The following is a 22,373-nucleotide window of genomic DNA, read 5'->3' as shown; positions in this document are numbered from 1 at the left end:
TCATTTTTTATCTCCCATTATTAGGATTGTTACTGAATGCTGAAAGCCCACCTCTGCATGACATTCTCCTCAGCAGCTTTTGTGTGCATTGTCTCCTTTTGCCCTTATGACAAGGACATGAAGTAGATACCACTCTCCACACGTTTGCAGACGAGAACCCCAAGGCTCACTATTTGACTTGGACCCAAGCTGTAAAACTTACGTTACAAACTGGGCTCTTTCCCACCTCTATAAAGCTTCTTCATGCCAGTGTCTTCATCAAAGACCAGTATGCCCATCACCGGGCTGTGTTTTCTCTAAAATCCAGTCCACATACTCAGCAACTTTGGTGTAGACACCTGGATGTTCTCTGCGGGCACAGCCTTCACCCCAACTGGTGATACCCACCAAATGCCAGATTCCATTGTGTTTACAAACTAAGGGACCGCCTGAATCCCCCTGTGTCACAGTGGGTGGAAAAATAAAGTAATGGAAAATATGACAGTTGTGCCTTCAAAATTCTGTAGTCACACTGCATACAACACACATACAGTTCCTTATAGTTCTTCAGGTGTCTTATGTTCCTCATTAGCTGTTGGACATGATGAAAATAATTTAATTCAATAATGCATGGTTGAATTTTCTGTTTAGTCCAACAAGGAAATGTTGACATCATAATCTCAATGTCAAATGGATCTAATGCTCTAATATTTTAGTACAATTATATGTACAATGATACTCCCTTAAACATAATATGCTTCTGCACAGACTGTAACATATAAATAATGAAAATTGTATATATGCATATATATATTCAGTTCATCAAAGGTTGCTTATGAAATTGTTGGATTATTTGGCTCTGAATTTTTAAAGAAAAATATAATGAAATATACTATGGAGAATATATTTTACGGTTGATTTTCTCAAGCAGACCACTGTGTGTTTTTTCATAATTGAACGTATTACCTTACAGGCATCTTTCCCTCCTTCTTTATAGCCAGCACAGATCATCTGTTTCGTTACTTCATAATCTCTATATTTTTTCTGGCATTCTTCGCTTGGTACCAAAGGAATATTTGCCTTTTGCAGGGTATTTTGAATTTCCCCTATGAGGTAACCAATATGAAATTTCAGAAGGAGGGAATACAGTGAGTATGAAAATACTAAAGTCTTAAAACAAATCAGAATAATGAACTTTTCATTAAGGTCATTTCTTTAGATAAGAATAGTAAGGGTGAAAAAGTAGAGTTAATCACACCAACAGAGAGAGGAGAGAGAGAGAGTAAAAGAGAAAGAAATTGAGAAACAGAGAGAGAAAAGAAACAGAAAGAGAGAGAGAGAGCATGCGCATTGCCTCTGCTGTGCAATGTTAGGACAACCCCAGCACCCTAGGCTGACCAAAGATTCTCTGCCATCCTCTTATCTCAATAGAAACCTCTCACAAATTCCCTCCTATCACCTCCAACCCAAAAGCTGGACGTTCTTACATTTCAGTTCTTGTTTTATATATTCAACACAATCATTTTAAGATATATGATTTGGGGGAAAAAAAAAACCTACCAAGCCTCTGGCAACAGAGGAGTATTTTGTTCTTCGAGTAAATGCAAGTATTTCCCATTAAGAACAATTTATTTACAAATAATTAAATTTCCACCAGTGTCCAGGTTCCCCTTGAACATATGTTGGGAGCTTTCCTTGTTTAGTTAAGATTACTCTTAAAATTTCTTCCTGTCTTAAGGTACTAGTCAAAAACTTGAAAAAATTGAATTCATTGAATAAAGGACTACATTAGGAAAGAAGGAAAGAGCTTGACATCCTTAAATACGTAAAGAATGATGCAAATATTATTCCTTATATTGTCTACCAGGAACAAAATTTTGAAAAGGGAGAATAGTCTGTTTCCTGGGAAATTCAAGGGCAACTGAGATACACCAACTACCCATGAGCAGGAGTTCTTAAACTGGGGTCCACCGAAAGAATTCACTTGCTCTATAAACTTGGATAGGAAAATATCTTTATTTTCGCCAACCTCCAATGGAAGTCTAAAACTACCTTCAGTTTTGAATGCAGGCAATAAAAATGGGAGTATTAGCAGTATCGATGACTTCGCCATCCGTAGAGAGTACAGATATTTTTGCATCACAGTCGTGATATTTTCACATGACGGTCATGACCGATAGTGGAAAATAACAGCTGCCCTCACCACAATTTCAAAATTATGGTAGTTACTTGAAAAGCTTGCTATTTAACATATTAGTAAAGAAACTCATGTGTTGTCATATCACATCTTTTAAAAGTATTTTGATGACTCTGTTGCAACTTCATTGGCTTCCTTCATATTTCTGTGTGTCTTCTTTAAGTGTTCAAAAGCACCATTACAGAAGCTGCTCACCAGCTTCATCAGATTGCAGGAAGGGCGCATGCAACAACAACAACAAAAGATTTACAGCCTTCCAGAAAGAGAGATGGTGTGCCTGCCTATATTCCTGGCCCTTAGTATGAAGGCAGAGCGACAGCACTGAGAGATGGGAACATTATTAACAGTGAGGACACGATAAGCTCGAGTGGTCTTGTTACCGCTCTATGGGACCAGTCCTTTATACGAAGTCAAACAAGTGATCTTGATTAGTAAGTAAGATGCTTAAAAGGTAACCTTATAAATTTTTCCAGCCCCAAACAAAAATACATCTCAGAAATCACTGAGTAAATATTTGAGAATGGATAGATTGGAAAGGTCATGAGTTTGAAGAAAATTTCGAAATTTCAGACAGAGGCCAGTTAAACGGATTCACTCCATGTACTTTAACATAAAAGACTTGTTTTAAGAACAACATTTAAAATGTCATGCTGTACCTTTTTCTTTTGTGAAGCCCCATCCAGTTACCCAACAATTAGTATAAATTGTATTTGTATCGGCTTTGGAAGGTAGGCATATTGGTTTTTGGAATTCTGAAAGGTAATTTTGAGATTAGAGTTTGGTTAAATGAAGTTATGGATATTGACCAAAAATACACACTTTCCTTTTCCCATATTCTCTTTCCATAGGGTAGCACCAAGAAGAATGACCCTTTTCCTTTCTGCTCAGTTGCTAAGGTCAGTGATTTAAGAAAATTTCTCATCATCAGACTCATTTTCATATGACATTTTTGGTGTCGGACTTTCTGGATTAAACCTTAAAACTTGGAACAAAAATTTCTGTCAAAAGCATTTAGAAGTTTGTGTGTTTTACCATGTGTGTGACACTTTTAATAGTAATAACAGAGTGTTTCCACTGTTACAGGCACTATTTTAAGTGCTGTTTAAGTGCTTTAACTTATTAAGTAGCAATTTTTATAACAAACCAACAGGTGACTGTCATGCTCATTTTACAGATGAGGAAATTCAAGGTGCGAAGAGGTAAAAGCAACTTGCCTGAGGTCACAGAATCGTTACGGGACACAGGGGGCATTCACCAACTGGGGAGCATTGTCCCACAGAGGCCACACCTCCCACCATCACACCACCTGCTTCCCAGAGCTTCCTGCTGCTTCTATGTCTCTACTCAAGTTAGACCTGGGAATTAGTACCTGGCCCTTCTTACCTTTATATATTCCTAATATGCTCAAAGCAATAGTAATCCTGCTATTCTTGTCAAAGGGAGCCGTGCTTCCCAAACGGCCAAGACATCCACCAGGTGTATTATTTCAATAATGTATATGCAGTTCTATTCCTACCTGAAGAAACCAATTACTATTTCTTACCCCTTGAGTAGAAAAGATTTATCCAAGTCACAGGTGTCTCCCTTGGCAATTCCTCACCTTTCCCCCAACTCCACCAACCAGAAAACAAGGATAATCTGTCTAGATTCTGCCATCTCGTTCAAATTGATGTGCAAATTTAAACCGCCGAACTCAGCTGTATAGCTTCTCCTCAAATATGCTACGTACCCGTATAATTCAAAGGAGTCTCAAGTTTTATTAAGGCAATATCATGACCATGGCCATCTGAGATTTTGTAATTTTGGTGAATAATAAGCTCTTTTATTTGTGAGAAAGGTGTTTCTTTTGTTATCTCTGACAGATTTAAAATGCCACTATAAATGCGCCAAACATTTGACAAGGGAAGCCTAGGAAGGAAAAATAAAGACCTATTTGAAACCAGAAAGACCAGCCTTTCATGTTGGCCCATTTTCCTTTCAACTTTATCTTTTGAAAATAGTACTTTTCTGGGAAGAAAATACAGCATATTTTTACTATCTAATTTCTCTTCCACACAATTTGTCATCACCACCAGCAGCAGTACTGAATCCCTGAAGATTTAGTTAAAAACACTGAAAATGTACATTTGTGTAGTTATTTCATGTTACTGTAAGTGAAAATACAAGAACGTTGCTGTCCCAAATCTGAGAGAAACCGGTTGGGAGAGATTCACAGTTTATTATGGGAAAATCCTGCCCAGTTCAGCAAAGCTGAAAGCAATTGCTTCCATGAAATCCAGAATATCCAGAATTGTCAAGAGGTCAGATTGATTTTACACAAGCCCCCCTCATTGGGCAAATTTAGGGAGGCCTCAGTGTTATTTAAAAGTTCTCTGTCTAGGGCGCCTGGGTGGCTCAGTTGGTTAAGCATCTGCCTTTGGCTCAGGTCATGATCCCGGGGTCCCGGGACTGAGCCCCGCCTCAGGGTCCCCACTCAGTGGGGAGTCTGCTTTCCCCTTAGACCCTGCCCTCTCCCGTGCTATCTCTCTTTCACTCTCTCTCTCTCAAATAAATAAAATCTTAAAAAAAAAAAAAATAAAAGTTCTCTGTCCAGGCTTCCAGTTGCAGCAAGGCAAGTGGGAACACCAGGCACAGGGCTCTGAGAGGAACTCCAAGGTGATTTCAGAAAGTAGTAGACAAGCCAGGAATCACCAGCTTCTGTAAGGCCAAGCTGAGGAAAACAGGGCCTCCCACTGGAGACCACTGAGCAGGAGAGGCAGAGAGAAATTTCCCAAGAACCTGGAGGATTCCCCACCCCTGTCATCTTGGAGAGAGCCCAGTCCTGACATGGAGAAGAGCCACCTGCAAAATGGACAAGTGACAAGCTGGGCCGTGAACCCGGCACCCTGAGCAGGTGCCACCAGCCTGTGGGGATCTCAGAAGACCCCCCGCTCGAACTGCCAATCCTCCAGTTTGCCTTGGGCTGTTAGGGAAAATTATTTGTATGCTTAATGAAAATAAAGCACACTTCATGGCATGGCCAAAAAACAAAATCAGAATACAATAAAAATAAATATAAAAAATCAATTAAATATCTGTATTTTGAGAAGTGTGAAAATTTAAATTAATTCTTTTTTTAAAAAGATCTTATTTATTTATTTGAGAGAGAGAGAGTACGAGCAGGGGGAGGGGCGGAGGGACAAGCCAACTCCCCCCTGAGTGCAGAGCCCACGTCCAACTCAATCCCAGGACCCTGAGATCATGACCTTAGCCAAAGTCAGATGCTTAACCAGCTAAGCCACCCAGGCGCCCCTAAATTTTAAAATATGAATACCTACAAAGGAAACCTAAAATTATGATCTAAAGCAGAGTCTTATCTTTGGTAAAGACTTGGACATTTTTATCATCATTGAGAGGTGCAAGTTGTATTTGCATGAAACTCTAGAGAAAATCATGCAGATAGGGGCAAAATGGTTTTCTTTCAATTAAATCAGTGTTTTTGTGTATATTATCTCTTATAAAGTCTTATTCTTATTTAATTATAGCTTATTTTTTTTGTAATTTTTATGTTCCAGGTATAGTGCTAAGGACTTTAAGTGTGTCACTTAACCCTTTTAATAACTCATGAATTAGATATCATTATTATTCATATTTCACAGGCAGGGAAATAAAGCGAAAAGAGATTTACAAATCACCCAAGGTCACTCATACCTCTAATAAGTGACAGAGCTTGGACTCAAGCCCTGTTCTAACTACAAAGTCTAAGTGTTTTAGAATATTATATCCAATTTTACTCACTGAACTATATAGGGTAATAAATTTGCATTTTTGTTTTCATTATTAATATTATTCAGTACCTTTGTGAATTGAAAAGCTGAAAGTAAAATCTCTGTGGGCCTGGAAATTAAGTCTTTGAAGAATATATTTGGGGAGTGGTGGATGGAGGTGGTAGCAGGGCGGGCATTTTTTCCTTATTCTTTAACGCAGGAGTGACATGCCCCCAGGAGTATCAGTCCTGCAAACAGACCACGCTGTGTTCTGCTGGGTCAGATCATTCAGTGCTCAGGACAGGCCCTATGAGCTATTCGACATTTTGAATACCAGCCCTGCTTTAAAATGTCTTTTGTCAAAAACTAAACTTTGATTAATACACTGACATGATGATTGAGACACTGATCACAGATTCCTCAAAACAAAAAGGCAAGTTAAGACCCTGGATAAGTTGCATCCAAAACTTACCCATCAAAGCAATGGGCGGCAGTTAGGACCCACTGGTGTCCAATGATTGACCCTCCACACAGGTGGCTCTGAGCTCTCAGCTTCACTTGCAGGCTGACTTGCCAGGGCCACTCTCCCCAAGAAGAGTTGGTTCCTCCAACAACGCGTGTGTTTGTTTTTGTTGTGCAGACTAAAAAGAGAGTCTTGACATTAACAGTTGGAATTCGAGGTGAGTCAGAGTTCACCTCAGCCAAGGAAAACAAAATACATAATAATTCTATTATGTCAGACTAAGCAAGCTATCAAGACAACACAGCCTTCCCTTTACGGTTCCATGAAAAAGTGAGGCTTACTCACCAGAACCATCCCCACTTCTACACAACCTCAAAGAATAACCAGAGCTTGCTCGTGTCCCATACGTGATCCTAGTTGGGGAACCGTCCAAAGATAATCGTAAGGAACACTTGCACCTAGATAAAATGATCGGTATAAAGATTAAACCTTCACAGAGGGGTATAATTCATGAAATTGTATTGCTGACGGTCTTTGAAAAATAGAATTTCACTAACTTCTCTTCTCTACAGTCTTCTGGGCATAAAGAATAAGTAAAAAACTGACAGCGAATCATCTTTGTACAAGTCTCTTGGCAAACACTCACTCCTTCAACAAAGGTCACATTCAGTTCTTCCCCTTCAAAATCAACTCCTGAGTAAATTTTGGAATGACAAGGCTCTGTGTGAATTAGAGACATAGAGAGATATAAAATGAAGACAGCGATAAACCCACATTTACCCAGGTTTTCGGTACTGAGGATTGTTTCATTGCTATTACTTGTTAGAAGATCATAAAGTGTATCATATTTTATGTACTATTATTATTGAATCACATTACCAGGTAAGGTTTTGCAGGTTAAAAGGCTATATCCAGATATGGCGTTTTCCTGAGGAGTAGGGGAACTTGGTGTCCCGCTTTTGGAAGTCTTAAGAAAGCAAACATTTCTATTAAAAAAAAAAAGCAAAAGAGAGGGAAACAAAACTGCATTAAAGCAAACACAAAAGCACTTTGTATTTTGAAAAGCACCTCTGCAAATTTTATTCCTCTGAGAAACCCTTTTCAAAGTAAAGCAGACCACAGGACTCTAATAAATCACAGAGATCAAATGTAAACCAAGCCACATCTCCCTCTGAAGAAAACTGATAGGGCACAGATAGCCTGGGAAGAGGAGAATGGTAAAGTTCCACCTTCTCACTGAAAAGAAAGAGCCAAGACCAAATTCTGGGGGTTTCTGCTGCTGATGCTATTGTATAACTATGAACCTTTCTCTTAGGACCACCTATGTATAGAAGGAAAAGGGAAGGGGCGCCTGAGTGGCTCAGTCGCTTAGGGGTCTGCCTTCGGCTCAGGTCATGGTCCCAAGGGTCCTGGGATCGAGCCCCGTATCTGGTTCCCTGCTCCGCGGGAAGCCTGCTTCTCCCTCTCCCACTCCCCCTGCTTGTGTTCCCTCTCTTCACTGTGTCTCTCTTTCTCTCTCTGTTAAATAAATAAATAAATAAAATCTTTAAAAAAAAAGGCAGTTATCGGAGGGTAAAGAGGTCAATCAGGATAAACAGGGCTCTAGTTTCTGAAACACAGGAATCAGAGACAACATTAATGGATGAGTGAGTGGGTTTTACTTCAAGTTAATAAGACAAAACATTAAGATCAGTAAGAAAAGTATGGGATCCTTTTCTTCCATGGATCCAGTGTTATGTTTCAGGAAGAGAAGGTAAGTGGAAAAGTCGGCTGAGCTCTTAACTAATCTACACCTGGCAGGAAAGGACCTACTTAACCCATGGCTTCAAGCGCTCTGAGGGAAATGAACAAAAGTTTTCAAAGATTCAAACTATAAAATTACAGTGATGACAGGACAGTAGCAAATGTTACAGTCTTACTCACCTTTGTGGTTCTAGATGCCACGCCTTTGTGTAGAACGTAAAGAAGAGGCAGCTGGGATGGTAGGTGCAAATGGTTTGACATACAAAAGCATCTGGGGTGACAGCTCTGGCGATGTCCACATCTGAAAATGTGAGGTGCTGGAAAATGTCCATGCGGCAACCTGGGAACTCACAGATGGAAGACAGTCCTCAGCAAGTGACGCGACGCTCAAGGGACCTGTCCTTTGTCATCATAACTGAGGAAATTATGACTGTTATTTATAGTACCAGATATCCTAAGTGAAAACAGTGTCCATTAAAATATCCTCAGATTTGTTGTTTGCCATCTGGAAGAAGGAAAAATTGGTCTAAATCTGATAAGAGATGGACTCCTATGTCAGAGAAATGAAATACCTCAACCTAGGCTCTCAGCTTCATCCTGACCCGTGCAAAATATTTAGGTTACTTAGCATATGCTCAGAGCTTCTTTCTTATTACCCTGACCCTGAATTCCAGATTTTAGTAGATAAGGTTTTATGTTACATTTTCCCGAATATTATGAAAAAGATTTTAATAAAAACAGATTAACAAAAATATCAAGTAGCTAACAAAAATGCCATGTGCCCATTGAAATTAGAACAGGAGAAAGCCCACTTTCATTATCTGTATATAATTTTATTTTTTAAAATATTTGATTTATTTATGAAAGAGAGAGCGAGAGAGAGAGAGAGAGAGGAGGAACAAGCAGACTCCACACTGAGCGCCAAGCCTGACACAGGGCTCCATCTCAGGTCTGTGAGATCAAGACCTGAGCCGAAACCAAGGGTCGCATGCTTAGCCGACTGAGCCACCCAGGTGCCCCAAATCTTACGCTTAATTACACTTTTATTTGTGTTCATATTATTTACTCAGTTTACTCAATTTGATAACATAAATTTTATTAAAATTATGGAATAATGATAGCAATTATAAGAAGGACAGAAAGAGTCCTGATTTAAATGAACATAGTTGTATCAAGAGAAAGTACCTCCCATGACATAATATCTACAGAGGGGCAGTCTAGGAAATTAGGCCTCCACTAATTAAATCTTTCAAAAAAGAAAGCAAAACACAGACTCTGGAAGCTGGAAGAGAATTTACAGTCATCCATGCCCACCTACAACTACATTCCCTGAAGGACGTCCCTGACAAGTTGTTTACCTTTTACTAAGATATTTATAGTGATGAGGAGCTCATCAATTCTTTTCTGGACCATTCTAGGTGTTAGGAATGTTTTTCCTATTTTCTTCATAGGAGCATCTACCTTAATCTGCCTAATGGAACCACACAGATTAATCTAATCTCTAATGAAAGCCCTCTAGAAACAAAAAATTAAGACAGTCATCCTGATCTTTTTCAGGTTAAATGCCTTTAACCTATTCCTCTAGCCAGTTTGTGTTTTCCATTACTTCTAGATATCTTACTCTCCTGGTTACCCCCTTTGGAAGTGCTCAGGGTTGACCATTGCTACACACAAAATATGCAACCCAGAGCTGTATACAATGTTTCGGTCACTCCCTGACCCATCCAGATGACACAAATACAGGAGCTATCTTGTTAAGACCACTTCCTTTTTTAAAGCTAGTTTTTTGGTTTCATTTGTTTTGTTTTGTTTTATCAAAAGCACTACAGGATGTGAGTGGGAATGACAGAGGAAGGACCTCTGAAAATCCTCTCCTCCATAGAAGTAATGAGAGCACGGGCAAAATTGTCAAATCATTGTTTTCAGAACTCTAGAAATTAATCAAAATTAATCAAATTATAACAGTCCAGGAGTACCTATTCAAGAAAAACAGCTGATTATCTATAGGAACAGTGAGTTTTGCGGGGTTTTAATTTGCCTTGTTCCCATTCTCCTCTCCCCAGCACCATGGAAGCCTTGAAAACAGCCCCACAATCATGCTGGAAACCAGCCAGTAGTCTAGCAGCCCTAGAGGGGGCAGAGTGGGTTTGGGGCTACTCCAATACTCCATCCCCATCCCCAGTTAAACACCATTATTTGCCCTGTCTGGAAATTCTCAGGAAAATTCCACTCACAAGGATTGAGTTTATTTGATATGACTCAGAGATTTCTTCAGTATTGACAGCTTTTTCCTTGCAAGTGTTTGTCAAGAACAAAGAAAAAAAAAAACAAACAAAAAGTGCCAATTACGTAACATTGCAGCTTCCCAGGGCAACAGTAATAGCTGGAGCAAACAACAAGCTGACAAAATTCTTAAAAGGAAAATGAAGGGAAAGAGGGTGGTGGTGAAAACCTTTGCCATATTCCTGGGAATCTAGAAGGCCATATACAAGTACAGGGCTGCATGACCAGGGCTGTGCACATGTCCATGAGAGATCTGAGAAAGTCCTAAGCCCTCAGGCTGGCTGATGTTTCGCCCTGGGTCAGCAGAAAGCAAAGGCCAAGGCAAAGTTGCAAAATGCCTGTCTGCACATTGATGGCATGCCTGACACTCCCAAAAATACCCATCAAAGGCTGAGAAACTTACTGGTTCCGGGCATGTAAGGACTGGAGGTGAATGGAAACAAATAGGAAAAGAGATGCCCAGTTGCCACCTTCCCAATCTCCCCCAGGGGGTCCTCACCCAGCACCTGCTGAGGAGTTTGGCAGAAGCTGGCACTGGATACTGTGTAGCATCGAGTATTGGTGATTCAGTTTCAGTAACATCTTATCACTAACATGCTGGTCACTAAATAAGGTGGAAGGCCATGACAATTTTCTGGATAATTGAATTGAAATTACCTAAATGTCTGAAACTACAGCACTTTCTTGATTCATTATGGTTGAGTCATTTCACTAGACAACGGACACCACCAAGAAAGGACCCTATGGTTTTCTCTGCAGTGTCGCTGCACTCATCCCCTATTACTGCTGTAACAAATTACACAAACCCAGTGACTGCAAATAACACAAATTTAGTATCTCGCAGTTCTGAAGGTCAGAAGCCTGGGTCTCACCAGGCTACAGTCAAGATGTAGGCAGGGGGGGTGCCTGGGTGGCTCAGTTGGTTGAGCGACTGCCTTCGGCTCAGGTCATGATCCTGGAGTCCCGGGATCGAGTCCCGCATCGGGCTTCCTGCTCGGCGGGGAGTCTGCTTCTCCCTCTGACCCTCTTCCCTCTCGCGCTTTCTATCTCTCATTCTCTCTCTCTCAAATAAATAAATAAAATCTTTAAAAAAAAAAAAGATGTAGGCAGGGCTTTGTTCTTCAGGAAGCTCTATAGGAGGACCTGTTTCCTCGCCTTTTCCAGCTTCTAGGCAACCTGCGTTCCTTGGCTTGTGGATCTTTTCTCCATCTTGGAAGCCAGCAGTGTAACCTCTTCAAAACTCTATCACTATGACCTTTCTATCTTCGTCTTTCTCTTATAAGGCTCTTGTGACCACATCAGGCCCACTCACATAATCTGGAATAATCTCCCATCTCAAAATCCTTAGCTTGATCACATCTACAAAGCCTCATTTGCCTTGTAATGTAACATATACACATGTTCCAGGAATTAGAATACAGATGTCTTTGGGGGACTCTAATTCCGCGTGCTATAGTCACATGGGGAAATAGTAGCCATATAATTACCAATTTCTGAGAGTGCACAGGACTTCAGTGAGAATCCAGATACCACATTAGTCAGCACCTTTATACTGATGGGCGTTCCTCCTGGACCGTATTTTAAAAGACAGGTGTTTCTAAATGTGAAGAAAAGAGGTTACTTCTCTTCCTAAACTGCAAGATGCATGTAGCAATACTTTTTGCATTGAAATGATCCTTGGCCAGTGGGAAATAAAGCAATCAGAGCGATGACTTTGATACTGTGTGGGTCTGGGGGTTTGTGTTTTTAATCAAAGAGACATTTTTCTGCTCTTCACAGGGAAGGTTAGGGTGAGAATGGGATGGGAGACATTTTTCAACCAAACCCCCACTTCCCCAAAACGGAAATTATTCTCCTTAGCAAAATGACACCAAAACTGAGTAAATAAGCAGAGCTTATTTAGTACCTAAGAAGAATTTAGAAGCCCTATTTGGTCTTCCATTGGGGGAAAAAAGTTACAAAGAGTTCAAGTAAATCTTAAAAGCACCATCAGAAAGAACAAACACTATGAATGTACTTACTGGTACTCTGCATTGTAAAATCTTTCAGTGGCATACGTGAAAAATTGGCAGTGAATGCTGTTGGTGCACATTTTTTGGCATTCTTCAACACTTTTTACCTTAGAGACGTTAAAATTGACTCCTCTCATATCAATTCCTTTATGAATGTCTCGGTGGCAAGCTGTACAAATAAAATGCACAGAACAAATTTGGTCAGTTTCCTTCTAGAAGTAGATCATCCGTTAGGCAGGGTAGTTTTGAAGGATTCTAACTGTTTTTCACAACTGCCCTTTTAATTAGGGGATTTAGAATTTTCATTACATCATGACATTATCAAACTCTACTTAAAATAAACACATTCCAAATATGTTTTAGAGCACTAGCATGGAGAAGGGGTTACTTTGTTTCCAAAACTGTAAGGTATGTGCAACTATATAGGTAATATTTCACCCTGAAATTATCAATGAGCAAAGGCTACAACAGTGAGCGTCCTGATGACTGAGTGAGGGATCTGCATTACTAAGGAAACTGATGTGCCCTCGACTTCCTGCATTGAGTGAAGGAGCTTCTCTATCTCTTTGCTTATTTCTCAGCTTTCAACTACTTCTGTCTGATTGTGAATTTCATTGTAGGTCCTGTCATTGACACCTATGTGTCAAATCATTATAAAAGGTGGAGAGTTTTGTATATTCATGATGAAACCATCTTTATTCTTGCTTTAAAATTTTGTTAAATTCCACTTTCAGTTGAAATGAAAAAATATAGATAATTCTTTGGACAGATAGTGAACAAAATTTATGATTTAGGCTTTTTTTTTTTTTTAAGCACTGAGATTTGTTAGTTAGACCCTTGGTTAAGGAAACCAGCAGGATAAACCATAATCTGCTGTACATAATGTTCCACTCTAAGAGGTTGAAAAAGTCATAAAACTAGATTTAATGGTGGTAATGATAGAAAATGTACAAACTAGTAGGAAAAACTATATATTGAGGTGGGCAGGGGAGTGGATAATTCACAGTGATTCATGCACATAGGAGTTTGTAGATTCTAGAAATGAAGACTCTTTCCAATTCTGCTGTACAGGAGGAAAAAAAAACAGCTGAGTTGGGATAGGATACTTATAAACTAAAACTTTTCTTTATGATTAATGGAAAGCTATAAACCTACCTATAAATGTTTTAAACCAAAACTGGTCCCGAGTTTAGGGACTGTATGTCCTTGGGAGCAATTATTCACTTTAATTTGAGATACTCAGGGAGAGTTAGGAGGGAATATTAAATAAGTTCTGTAAGACTAAATTTGAGAAAAAAATAACAATAACTGGGAGTATCGAGAAAAGCAAAATACTGTTCTTTAAATTTTACTATGATAGCATAATTAAAAATAATGCTTAATCGAATGATTTGCCCGAAGTTGTATTAAGATATAAATTTGATCTTATAACATAGGACATGTACTCGTCCTCAGGTAAACTACGTATTGGCTAAGTCAGATCTCTATGTTCCTAACTAAGGACTGGTTCCTATACAAATGCATGCCCAAAGCACACATATGTATTGAGGGAGTGGTGTTAATGGGGGAAGGGAGGATAGAAAACTTGAAAACATCTGAAATTTGAAACTACAAATTTAACTGTAAATCGTGAAGGTAAAATAGCAATGATGTACGGTCACAACATGTTTATTTCAAGGTTCTGCCAACCCATCAGTTGAGAATCTTTTCAGTACTTCTTGCTTTCAAATCAGTTATGTCAGAGAAATAGTTCATCTCCCTTAAATTAGGATAGGTTTAGAAATTGTTTCCCAAGACATTAGTAGCAGTAAGTGTCAGGATTTAAATTTCCTGGCCTCTTCACCCTCACATTTTTTTCTAAGAAGTATGATTCTCATTAGCAAGACTTACAGAGCCCAGACCTTCAGTTTGGGGGCCTAATGAGGTTTCTTAACTTCTGCATTATTGACACTTGGGACCAGAAAATCTTTGTCGTGGGGGCTTCCCTGTGCCTTGTGGGATGTTTAGCAGCATCTCTGACCTCCATCCACCAGATGCCAGTAGCATTCCCCTGTGTTGTGACAACCAAAAAAATGTCTCCAGTACTTGCCAGTTGTCCCCTGATGAAGAACCACGAGTGTGCAAATTATCTCAAGTAAAACAGGGATAAAGACACCCTCTGTATTCTCTTTAAGATTCTTATCTGCAGGGGCGCCTGGGGGCTCAATCGTTAAGCGTCTGTCTTCGGCTCAGGTCATGACCCCAGGGTCCTGGGATCAAGCCCGCGTTGGGCTCCCAGCTCTCGGCAGGAAGCCTGCTTCTCCCTCTCCCACTCCCCCTGCTTGTGTTCCCGCTCTCGCTGTGTCTCTCTCTGTCAAATAAATAAATAAAATCTTAAGAAAAAAAAAAGATTTTTATCTGCACTCGTGGGGGGGAGAAGGGGGCACCTATGATTTGAATGTGTATTCACTTTCTACAAATCTTACACTGTAGTGCTAACCTCATAAGCAATAGAGGCTCCTTAAGCTTGGAACCGATAAAGACGGGATGGAGGATACATCCAGTTAATAGTGCCCCCTCTCTGCTATCTTTCTGAGTACTCCCTTCAAATGTCCAAGGCAGTACAGAGCTTATGCAGAAGGCATTTTAAGGTAAACCCATTATTCACTTAGATTTCGCTCAGAAATGGACAGCTTACCACTTATTTGATGACCACATTGCTTTAAGGAATGTCCGGAAATTGCATTTGTCCGTGACACTCTTGGCAGGATTCCTGTAGCACTGTCTTTCAAGAAGCAACCAAATCTGTTTTTAAAAGTACTTTCAGTTAGAAAGTAGAATAATAAACACACATTGAGGAGATGTCTAATGTTTTTCATACACTGATAAATATGGCAGAATAAGGAAAATAATAGAGCTTCTTTGATGCTTGCTGGAAAGAACACTCTTAGAGGAAATTCCATAAAATCTAACAGTCTTTGTAATACCTAACTTCAGCATTGTTTTTCTTTTTTAAAAAACACTTTTAAGTACAGAAAGTCAATCATATTAAAGAGGTAATGATTTTTCCCCTGTTCCTACAATTTGGGGAATTATGTTCTCACCTGGTGATTGTTTTTACTTTAGAAATTAAATCAGTCATGACAGTTGGATCTATCTATGATGTTCAGCTTGCTTATTAACTCCTTCTAGGTTCCCACTAATGGTAGACTTCATTCTGTCTTTAATGTCAATCCTAATGGCAATCTTTCACAAGGATTCTTGAACCTAACTCAAAGTTGATGCCTCTCACACATAGTCTGGGTTTTCTGTCCAAGTTTAACATGTAGAATCAGGGGGTGATGATCTAATTCCCAGTTTTTAAATTCAAACGGAGTTAAGATAAAAGAAAAGACTTATGGATATGGAAATGGGAACAATGAAGAAATGCTCATTCTGGATATTGATCAAAGTGAAAGAAAATTGTGATGAAAACATGACTACACTCAGTCAACTTTAAGACCTAATAAGATTTTTAATGACTATTTTTACAGGGCTCTTACTTTTCCAAAATGCCAGTTAATAATATATATTTGCATGTGCATGCACATGTGCTTAAATACAATATACAATATACAAACAAATACAATCCTGAGTCAGATAGTATGTTTCCTTGTTCAGGTGAAATATTCACCTGTTTTTAGACCGTTTCTTGAGACAATCACTCAACCCGGTGATTTTCAAGCATTCTCCCTGAGGCCTTGGATAGACACTGCCTAGTGTCTATGACTTTAGGTCAATGCAGCAACTGTTTGACATGCATATTGCCAGGCCCAAGACACTTTGGTTCAGTGGGCTGAACCATTTGGGTCCGAGGCTGTGGCCTAAGAATCTGCTAATGTAAGAACCACTCCAGGTGATTCCAGTGAAGCTGGCCCTTGGACCTCATTCGAGAAACATAACCCCACAATATCTACACTTTTTGTATACAACTCATTCTATTTTGAAAAATTACTGGCTTCTCCAATAAAGACATATCAGCTTTTACCTTTTGCCTATGTCATTAGTGGAACTTTCAGGAAGAAAACTGAAGAGCAAACACCTAGGATGGAACGTGCACATCATCTGACAGTGTTGGGCATCCGGGGTGTACTTGGCAGTTAGGTCCCCACCTCTGAAGAAGGTATTTTTATACAATTGAGTCAGGCATTCTATGATACAATAATTGAAAAAAAAACATTAATTTGCAATGAATGCAAATAATTATTTTAATAGAACAATATTTGTGTTCTGAACCTTCTTACTTCCTCCACTAAACCCCCAAAGAGCTTTACAACAGGACTTTAACTATAGAGGTAGAATGAAACATATTGAGGTGACTATCTGAACAAGGCATAATGTTATTTAAAGTCATTCTATGGGTACCTCTACGTAAAAAAACTTGGTTGATTTTTACGAAATCATAGGATAATTTGCACATAAATTATCCACAAGAAAACACAATTCTAGCTTGGTTTCTCCCTGTAGTCTAACATGCTTTGAAAAATACCATGACTTAAAAATAACAGTCAGGGAGCACCTGGGTGGCTCACTTGGTTGAGCATCTGCCTTTGGTTCAGTTCATGATCTCAGGGTCCTGAGATTGAGCCCTGTGGCCAGCTCCCTGCTCAGCGGGGAGTCTGCTTCTCCCTCTCCCTCTGCCCCGCCCCTCTCCCCCACCCCTAATTGTGCTCTGTCTCTCTCTCTCAAATAAATAAACAAAATCTTTAAAAAAAATAACACACAGGGCGCCTGGCTGGCTTAGTCAGTTAAGCGCCCAACTCTTGATCTCAGCTCAGGTCTTGATCTCAGGGTCATGAGTTCAAGTCCTGCATTGGGCTCCATGCTGGATGTGGAACCTACTTAAATAAAATAATAAAATTAAATAAAATTAAATAAAATAAAATTAAATTAAATTAAATTAAAGGCTTCTAGTTATGGAATAAATAAGTCATGGGCATAAAAGGCACAGCATAGGGACTATAGTCAATGATACTGTTACAGTGTTGTATGGTGACATATGGTAGCCACACTTGTGGTGTGGAGAATAGAATGTACAGAGAGGTTGAATCACTATGTTGCACACCTAGAACTATTATAACATTGTGTCAAATAAACACATTAAAAAAAAAAAACAATGTAGGATCTCTTTCTCAAAACCCTTTCATAACAAATAGCTCTGTAAGGGGAGTTAGAGACAGACTTCAGTATATGCCTCTGACTTCTTTTGTTTTGATTTGTTGTTACGGAAAGAAGTTAAGTAACTGAGTCTCAGGGCAATACAGACTTGCACAAGACCCACGTGGCTAGTGAATGTACTAGAGGAGAAACCTAGCTCTTTTCATTCCCAATCTTGTTCCCTTTTCTAGTGTGCAATGTCAAATATTGTTCCTCATCTCAGTTTAATTTAAACCAATCAAGAGTTATTGGGTACTTATTGGGATCAGTATGTTTATTTGCTCGGTTTCTACAAACAAATGCAAATGCATGCATATGCTAAATTGAAAATCCATTCTGAACTATTTGCTGTTTGGAATTGTTCACAGTTCTAAAGTACCCTGCATCCCACATATTATTAGCGTATTAAGTGCTACCTTTACTGTTCTACTGTTTCATATATTAAAAGTAAACTTTAATACATGAATTTGAGTTTACCTTGAAAGACCCGCTTTAAAGTCAGCTTAATAAGCTTTTCCAACGCAGGCAGCACATTTGTCTGTCTGTCAACTGTCTGTTAACCACAGGATATTCCAATGACAACTTTGTCCATCCCCTAGGACATCTATTTTTGTATTGCCCTTTGGGGAATGGGCAGCTTAGACACGTGTTTCATTAAGCACTGAAGATTAGAATTTCCTCTGCACTATCCTACCCCTCTGGGGATTCTAGCCCTGAGCTCTATTAGGATGACCTAACCTAGCAAGATCGATTTTCTTCCTCTCGGAGGTGTGGCTAAAATGATTAACCCTTCGGTAAGTTTCATATTTAGAAAAAGCAGAGATCCCTTCAGGTGGAAGCTTATGCGAATACAAATTGCCAGGTGTATAGGCCTAGATTTCATATACACACAAAACTCTGAGTACCTGGTCCAGTGACAACGCTAAGTGCAAAGTGACCTGTGTTTTAAACAGTTGGTGTATCTGGCTGATTCCTAGTGACCAAGCAGCCATCCTCCCCCATGCCAGTGCACAAACCTGAGTACAAACAATACCCCGTGCTAGCCCGGGAGTTCCCATTCTGCAGCTAAGCCTTTGTGAACTGCCATGTGACTTGCTGATGGAATGGGGCAACTGAAACACACCAACTTTGGAACAGGCTGGGAGGAAAGTTCTAATAGGTGTTCTTGCTTATCCTCGTAAGTTAGAAATAATGATGATAATGGTGGTGACAATAACGAGGATAGGCTTGTTCGTATTGTGCTTTAGAGTGATTTAAAGCACTGTTACATTAAGTTATCCCATAACATAAAATAATGTCACACTGTCTCCTGTGTCCATGGACTTTGGGCAGGTTATTTGGTCTTGTTTAAAAAAAACTACATAATCGATAAGGAGAAGAAAACACTACATTTAAAAAAAATGGGCAAAGGATATGAAAAGGTAATTTACAAAAGAAACACAAGCAAATAGTAAGTATAAGAAAAAATGGTAAGAATCATAAATACAGTCAAGTTAAAGCAGCTGATGCCATTTTACTCACCAGATTAGCAAAAATTTTTAATTATCTAAGTTACCAATGTTGATGTATTGATTTTGCCGCAAGTGATAAAAGACCCAGTTCAATGTGACTTAGTATAAATGAAATGTTTTGGTTCAGAGGCCAAAGTCCATGGCAGATTTGGCTTCAGAAATCACTGGACAGGGTACTGGGCTGATCCCATCAAGATTGAATTCATCTTCATCCCTTTGCTCTGTTTCACAGTGTTAGTGTTCCTCTCAGGATCCACAGAGTGGCAAGGTGCCAGAAACTCAGGGCTTTGCGTTCTCCAATAGTTCAAGTCAATTTGAAATAATAGTAAGAAGAGTCTTATTTCTAGAAGTGTAAGCAAAGGTCTTGTTGCAGACCTTTGGCTCTGATCAGGTCACTGTAGCCAGCAGGATGTGTGCCCCTATTTACTGCTTGGGTCACAGCCTCAGAGACCCAAACTTGGAGGCAGCAGTTTCCCAGAAACAAATTAGGATACAGTTTCCAGAGAGGTGAGTATATATCAAGTCATACAGATGACTACTGGAGTTGGCCTAAGTGGGATAAATGATCATTCTTATCTGCTGGTGGAGAGGGTTAACTGGAGAATCACCTTTTTGAAAGATAATTTCATGATGTACATCACAAAACCTTCCAAAATATTCACACCTTTCTATCTAACATTTTTATTTCCAAAATTTTATTCTACAGAAATAACTGAATGTGTGTATAAGAATGTGTATACAAAATTACCATGACTAGGGAAGATTACTAAGCTCCAAAAAAATATGATATGTATAAATAGCTATAAATGGGAAACATAAGTTATAAACAAAGTATAATTAATAACATCTTTGTTAAATGTGTAAATAGACATGTGTAGAAAAATTTCTGAGAGACCAAAAAAACTTTTTAACAGTGGCCATTTCTGTATTATAGGACTACAGATAATACACAGTTTCTCATTTTCTGCTTACCTGCACCTCTAATTTTCCTAGGATGATCATAATTTTTCTTTTTTTTTTTTGCCAAAAAGATAAAACTGAAGTGGCCATGGTCTATGGCATCTCTGGCTTCTACTACTCAGCATTCAATGGATTTAATGATCATGGCTCAAAAAAGCAATTAGACATGGGGGGGATTTTGGTTTAGGAGGGGAAAAACAGCTTCTTCCTGAAGAAATTATCTCTCTTTACAAATGTAACCCTTATCTAAAAGGTGTTTATGTTAGCCAGACATCTGAGAGGTAGGTAAATAACCATTATGGTGTGGCCATGTTAAGTCAACACAGACTCAGAATCTACCCATAATGGTGGTTCAGAGAAAACTCCATTCCAGAACAATTGATGAAAAACAGTGTCCAGAATCATCTTTAGTCCCTGAAAATTTAGTGGAACGGCTAGAGAGAAAAATATGTTCAAAACCTGGTGTTGAAATCAAAACTATTCAAATGGGCAATTTACTAATTTAAATTTAAGCCAAATATTTTCACTTCTGAAGCAGTTCCCCAGTGGCCTAAAAGAGTAAAAATATGCACCTGGTACCTATTACAACACTTGGGTTGGATCCAGACACTATAAAATGCCTACACACTGAATATTCAGATAAAGTTGATTTTTAAAATATATTGATAATAAAAATAGAGGGCTGAGTGTTTAAGATCTGCTTTGTAGAGAGTCATCTGTCAACAGCAGTTTCTGCCCACACATGCCCAGAGACATTCTCACTTCCGGGCTCCCCCACCCCGATATGTCTAGGGCAATACATCTGAGAAGCGGCAGTTGTCCCTGGATAGTAAAAGGATTTGTGTCCTGACTTCCTGGGTCTGCCTCCTTCCCAAAGCTGTCTGTTCAATAGTTTTCTCCAGGGCTGGCATGTCTTGTTAACTATTCCTCTCCCACATACAACTTTAGATCTTAGAGACAATGCACTCACCACAGGAAACTGTAGCAAAGAAGCAAGTGAGATAAGCTGCTTGCCTGAATGAAATCATCCTAAAAGAGAAAGCAACACATGCGTGACACTGCTGGTAACAGATCATATTTAACATGAACCTTCATTTAAGGTGATAGCGATCTTCTTATAAATGTCTGCATTGCAAGTCTAAGCACAGAATTACCAGCACAGGGAACAAGAGCTTTCTGTATATTTTATGCTGGAGACTTGGCACAAGATACAAACTGAGATCTCTACACTACTGTTTTGTTCCTTGCTCACTTGCCGCCGATGTTGTCGATAATTATGGAAAGGGAATTGGTAGAGGGGAGTTAAATGGCTGTGAAACCTCTTGACTTGAACAAAAAGAAACTGTAAATAAAGGCAATAAATAATGGCAAATAATAATGGCTAGGGTCCAGAATCCCTAAGAAAATCTCTCAAAATACTAATGCCCATTGAAAAATTTTAAAGCAGTCAATATTCTCTTTGATTTTAAAATATCTTACGCTAAAAGATTTCATATAGAAGAATATCAGTTTCTTCCACACTATATAAATACACCGGAAATTAGAACATATACTGATAGCTTCTTCTCAAAGTAGAATTATGCTTAATTAAAAAAAAAACTATTTGGAAGCAATCAGAATAATAGAAATTCTCTACCTGAGAGCCCAATTGCTTCTCTGGCTCTGGAGGTGAGGGTGTCTCTCGCCACTTAAAAATGGATGGTCCTCCGGCTCTCCTAACGGGGCATTGCACGCAGTATTTGCTTGGCTCTGATATTGACTTTGGTCTTCTGCCAACAGTTTCGACTTTTTGTCCTGTCAACATATTCTATGAAGGTCCCATTCCTGTGTTCAGCTATTTAATATATTAACTATTTCATTTTAGGGCCCCACAATGCATGCCCAGATTTCCATTTTTTAAAATGTGCACAGCATTCCCCATTGTTTGGAGTCATGCAGCTTAAATCTCATTTAACTGAAATTTCCCATTGCAATTACCTGGATGACAACTGAATGAGGGATGGGTATGGGTAGCTCCTTCTGGAAGGATCTTTTGACTGATTATCTATGCTTTTCCACATCCTCGTCAAAGAAGCATGTAACACTGAAGTTTTGAGTATGGAAGGGAATTGGAGGATGATTAGGTCCTTCTCTCACCCAATTTAGGAAATGATATATAGCAGGAGCTGACAAACCACAGTTCGCAGACCAAACCTGGCCCGGTGCCCGTTTTTGTAAATAAAATTTTATTGGAACACAGCCATGCCCATTCATTCATGTAATTGTCTATACTTGCTTTCATTCTACAACTACCAAGTTAAGGAA

The 22,373-nt window shown here is 39.2% G+C and overlaps 1 protein-coding gene across 1 annotated transcript; it reads right to left on the bottom strand.

Moving 5' to 3' along the window:
* Positions 1 to 364: 364 nt before the first annotated feature.
* KLKB1 (kallikrein B1) lies at positions 365 to 21,097 on the bottom strand. The gene is given in 13 exon segments (XM_088021385.1): positions 365 to 438; positions 2,833 to 2,928; positions 3,906 to 4,084; positions 6,395 to 6,563; positions 6,731 to 6,843; positions 6,943 to 7,105; positions 7,265 to 7,371; positions 8,309 to 8,468; positions 11,899 to 12,008; positions 12,433 to 12,592; positions 15,101 to 15,207; positions 16,430 to 16,592; positions 21,040 to 21,097. Coding segments are annotated over 13 exon segments (1,659 nt in total).
* Positions 21,098 to 22,373: the final 1,276 nt, after the last annotated feature.

This window comes from Eumetopias jubatus, unplaced genomic scaffold (assembly GCF_037043125.1).
Source record: "Eumetopias jubatus isolate StellerSeaLion01/CBP00866 unplaced genomic scaffold, mEumJub1_p1.0 scaffold_2, whole genome shotgun sequence".
In the NCBI taxonomy this organism is placed as follows: Eukaryota; Metazoa; Chordata; class Mammalia; order Carnivora; family Otariidae; genus Eumetopias; species Eumetopias jubatus.
Note: the sequence above shows the minus strand (reverse complement) of the source record. Positions and strands in the feature narration are given on the sequence as shown.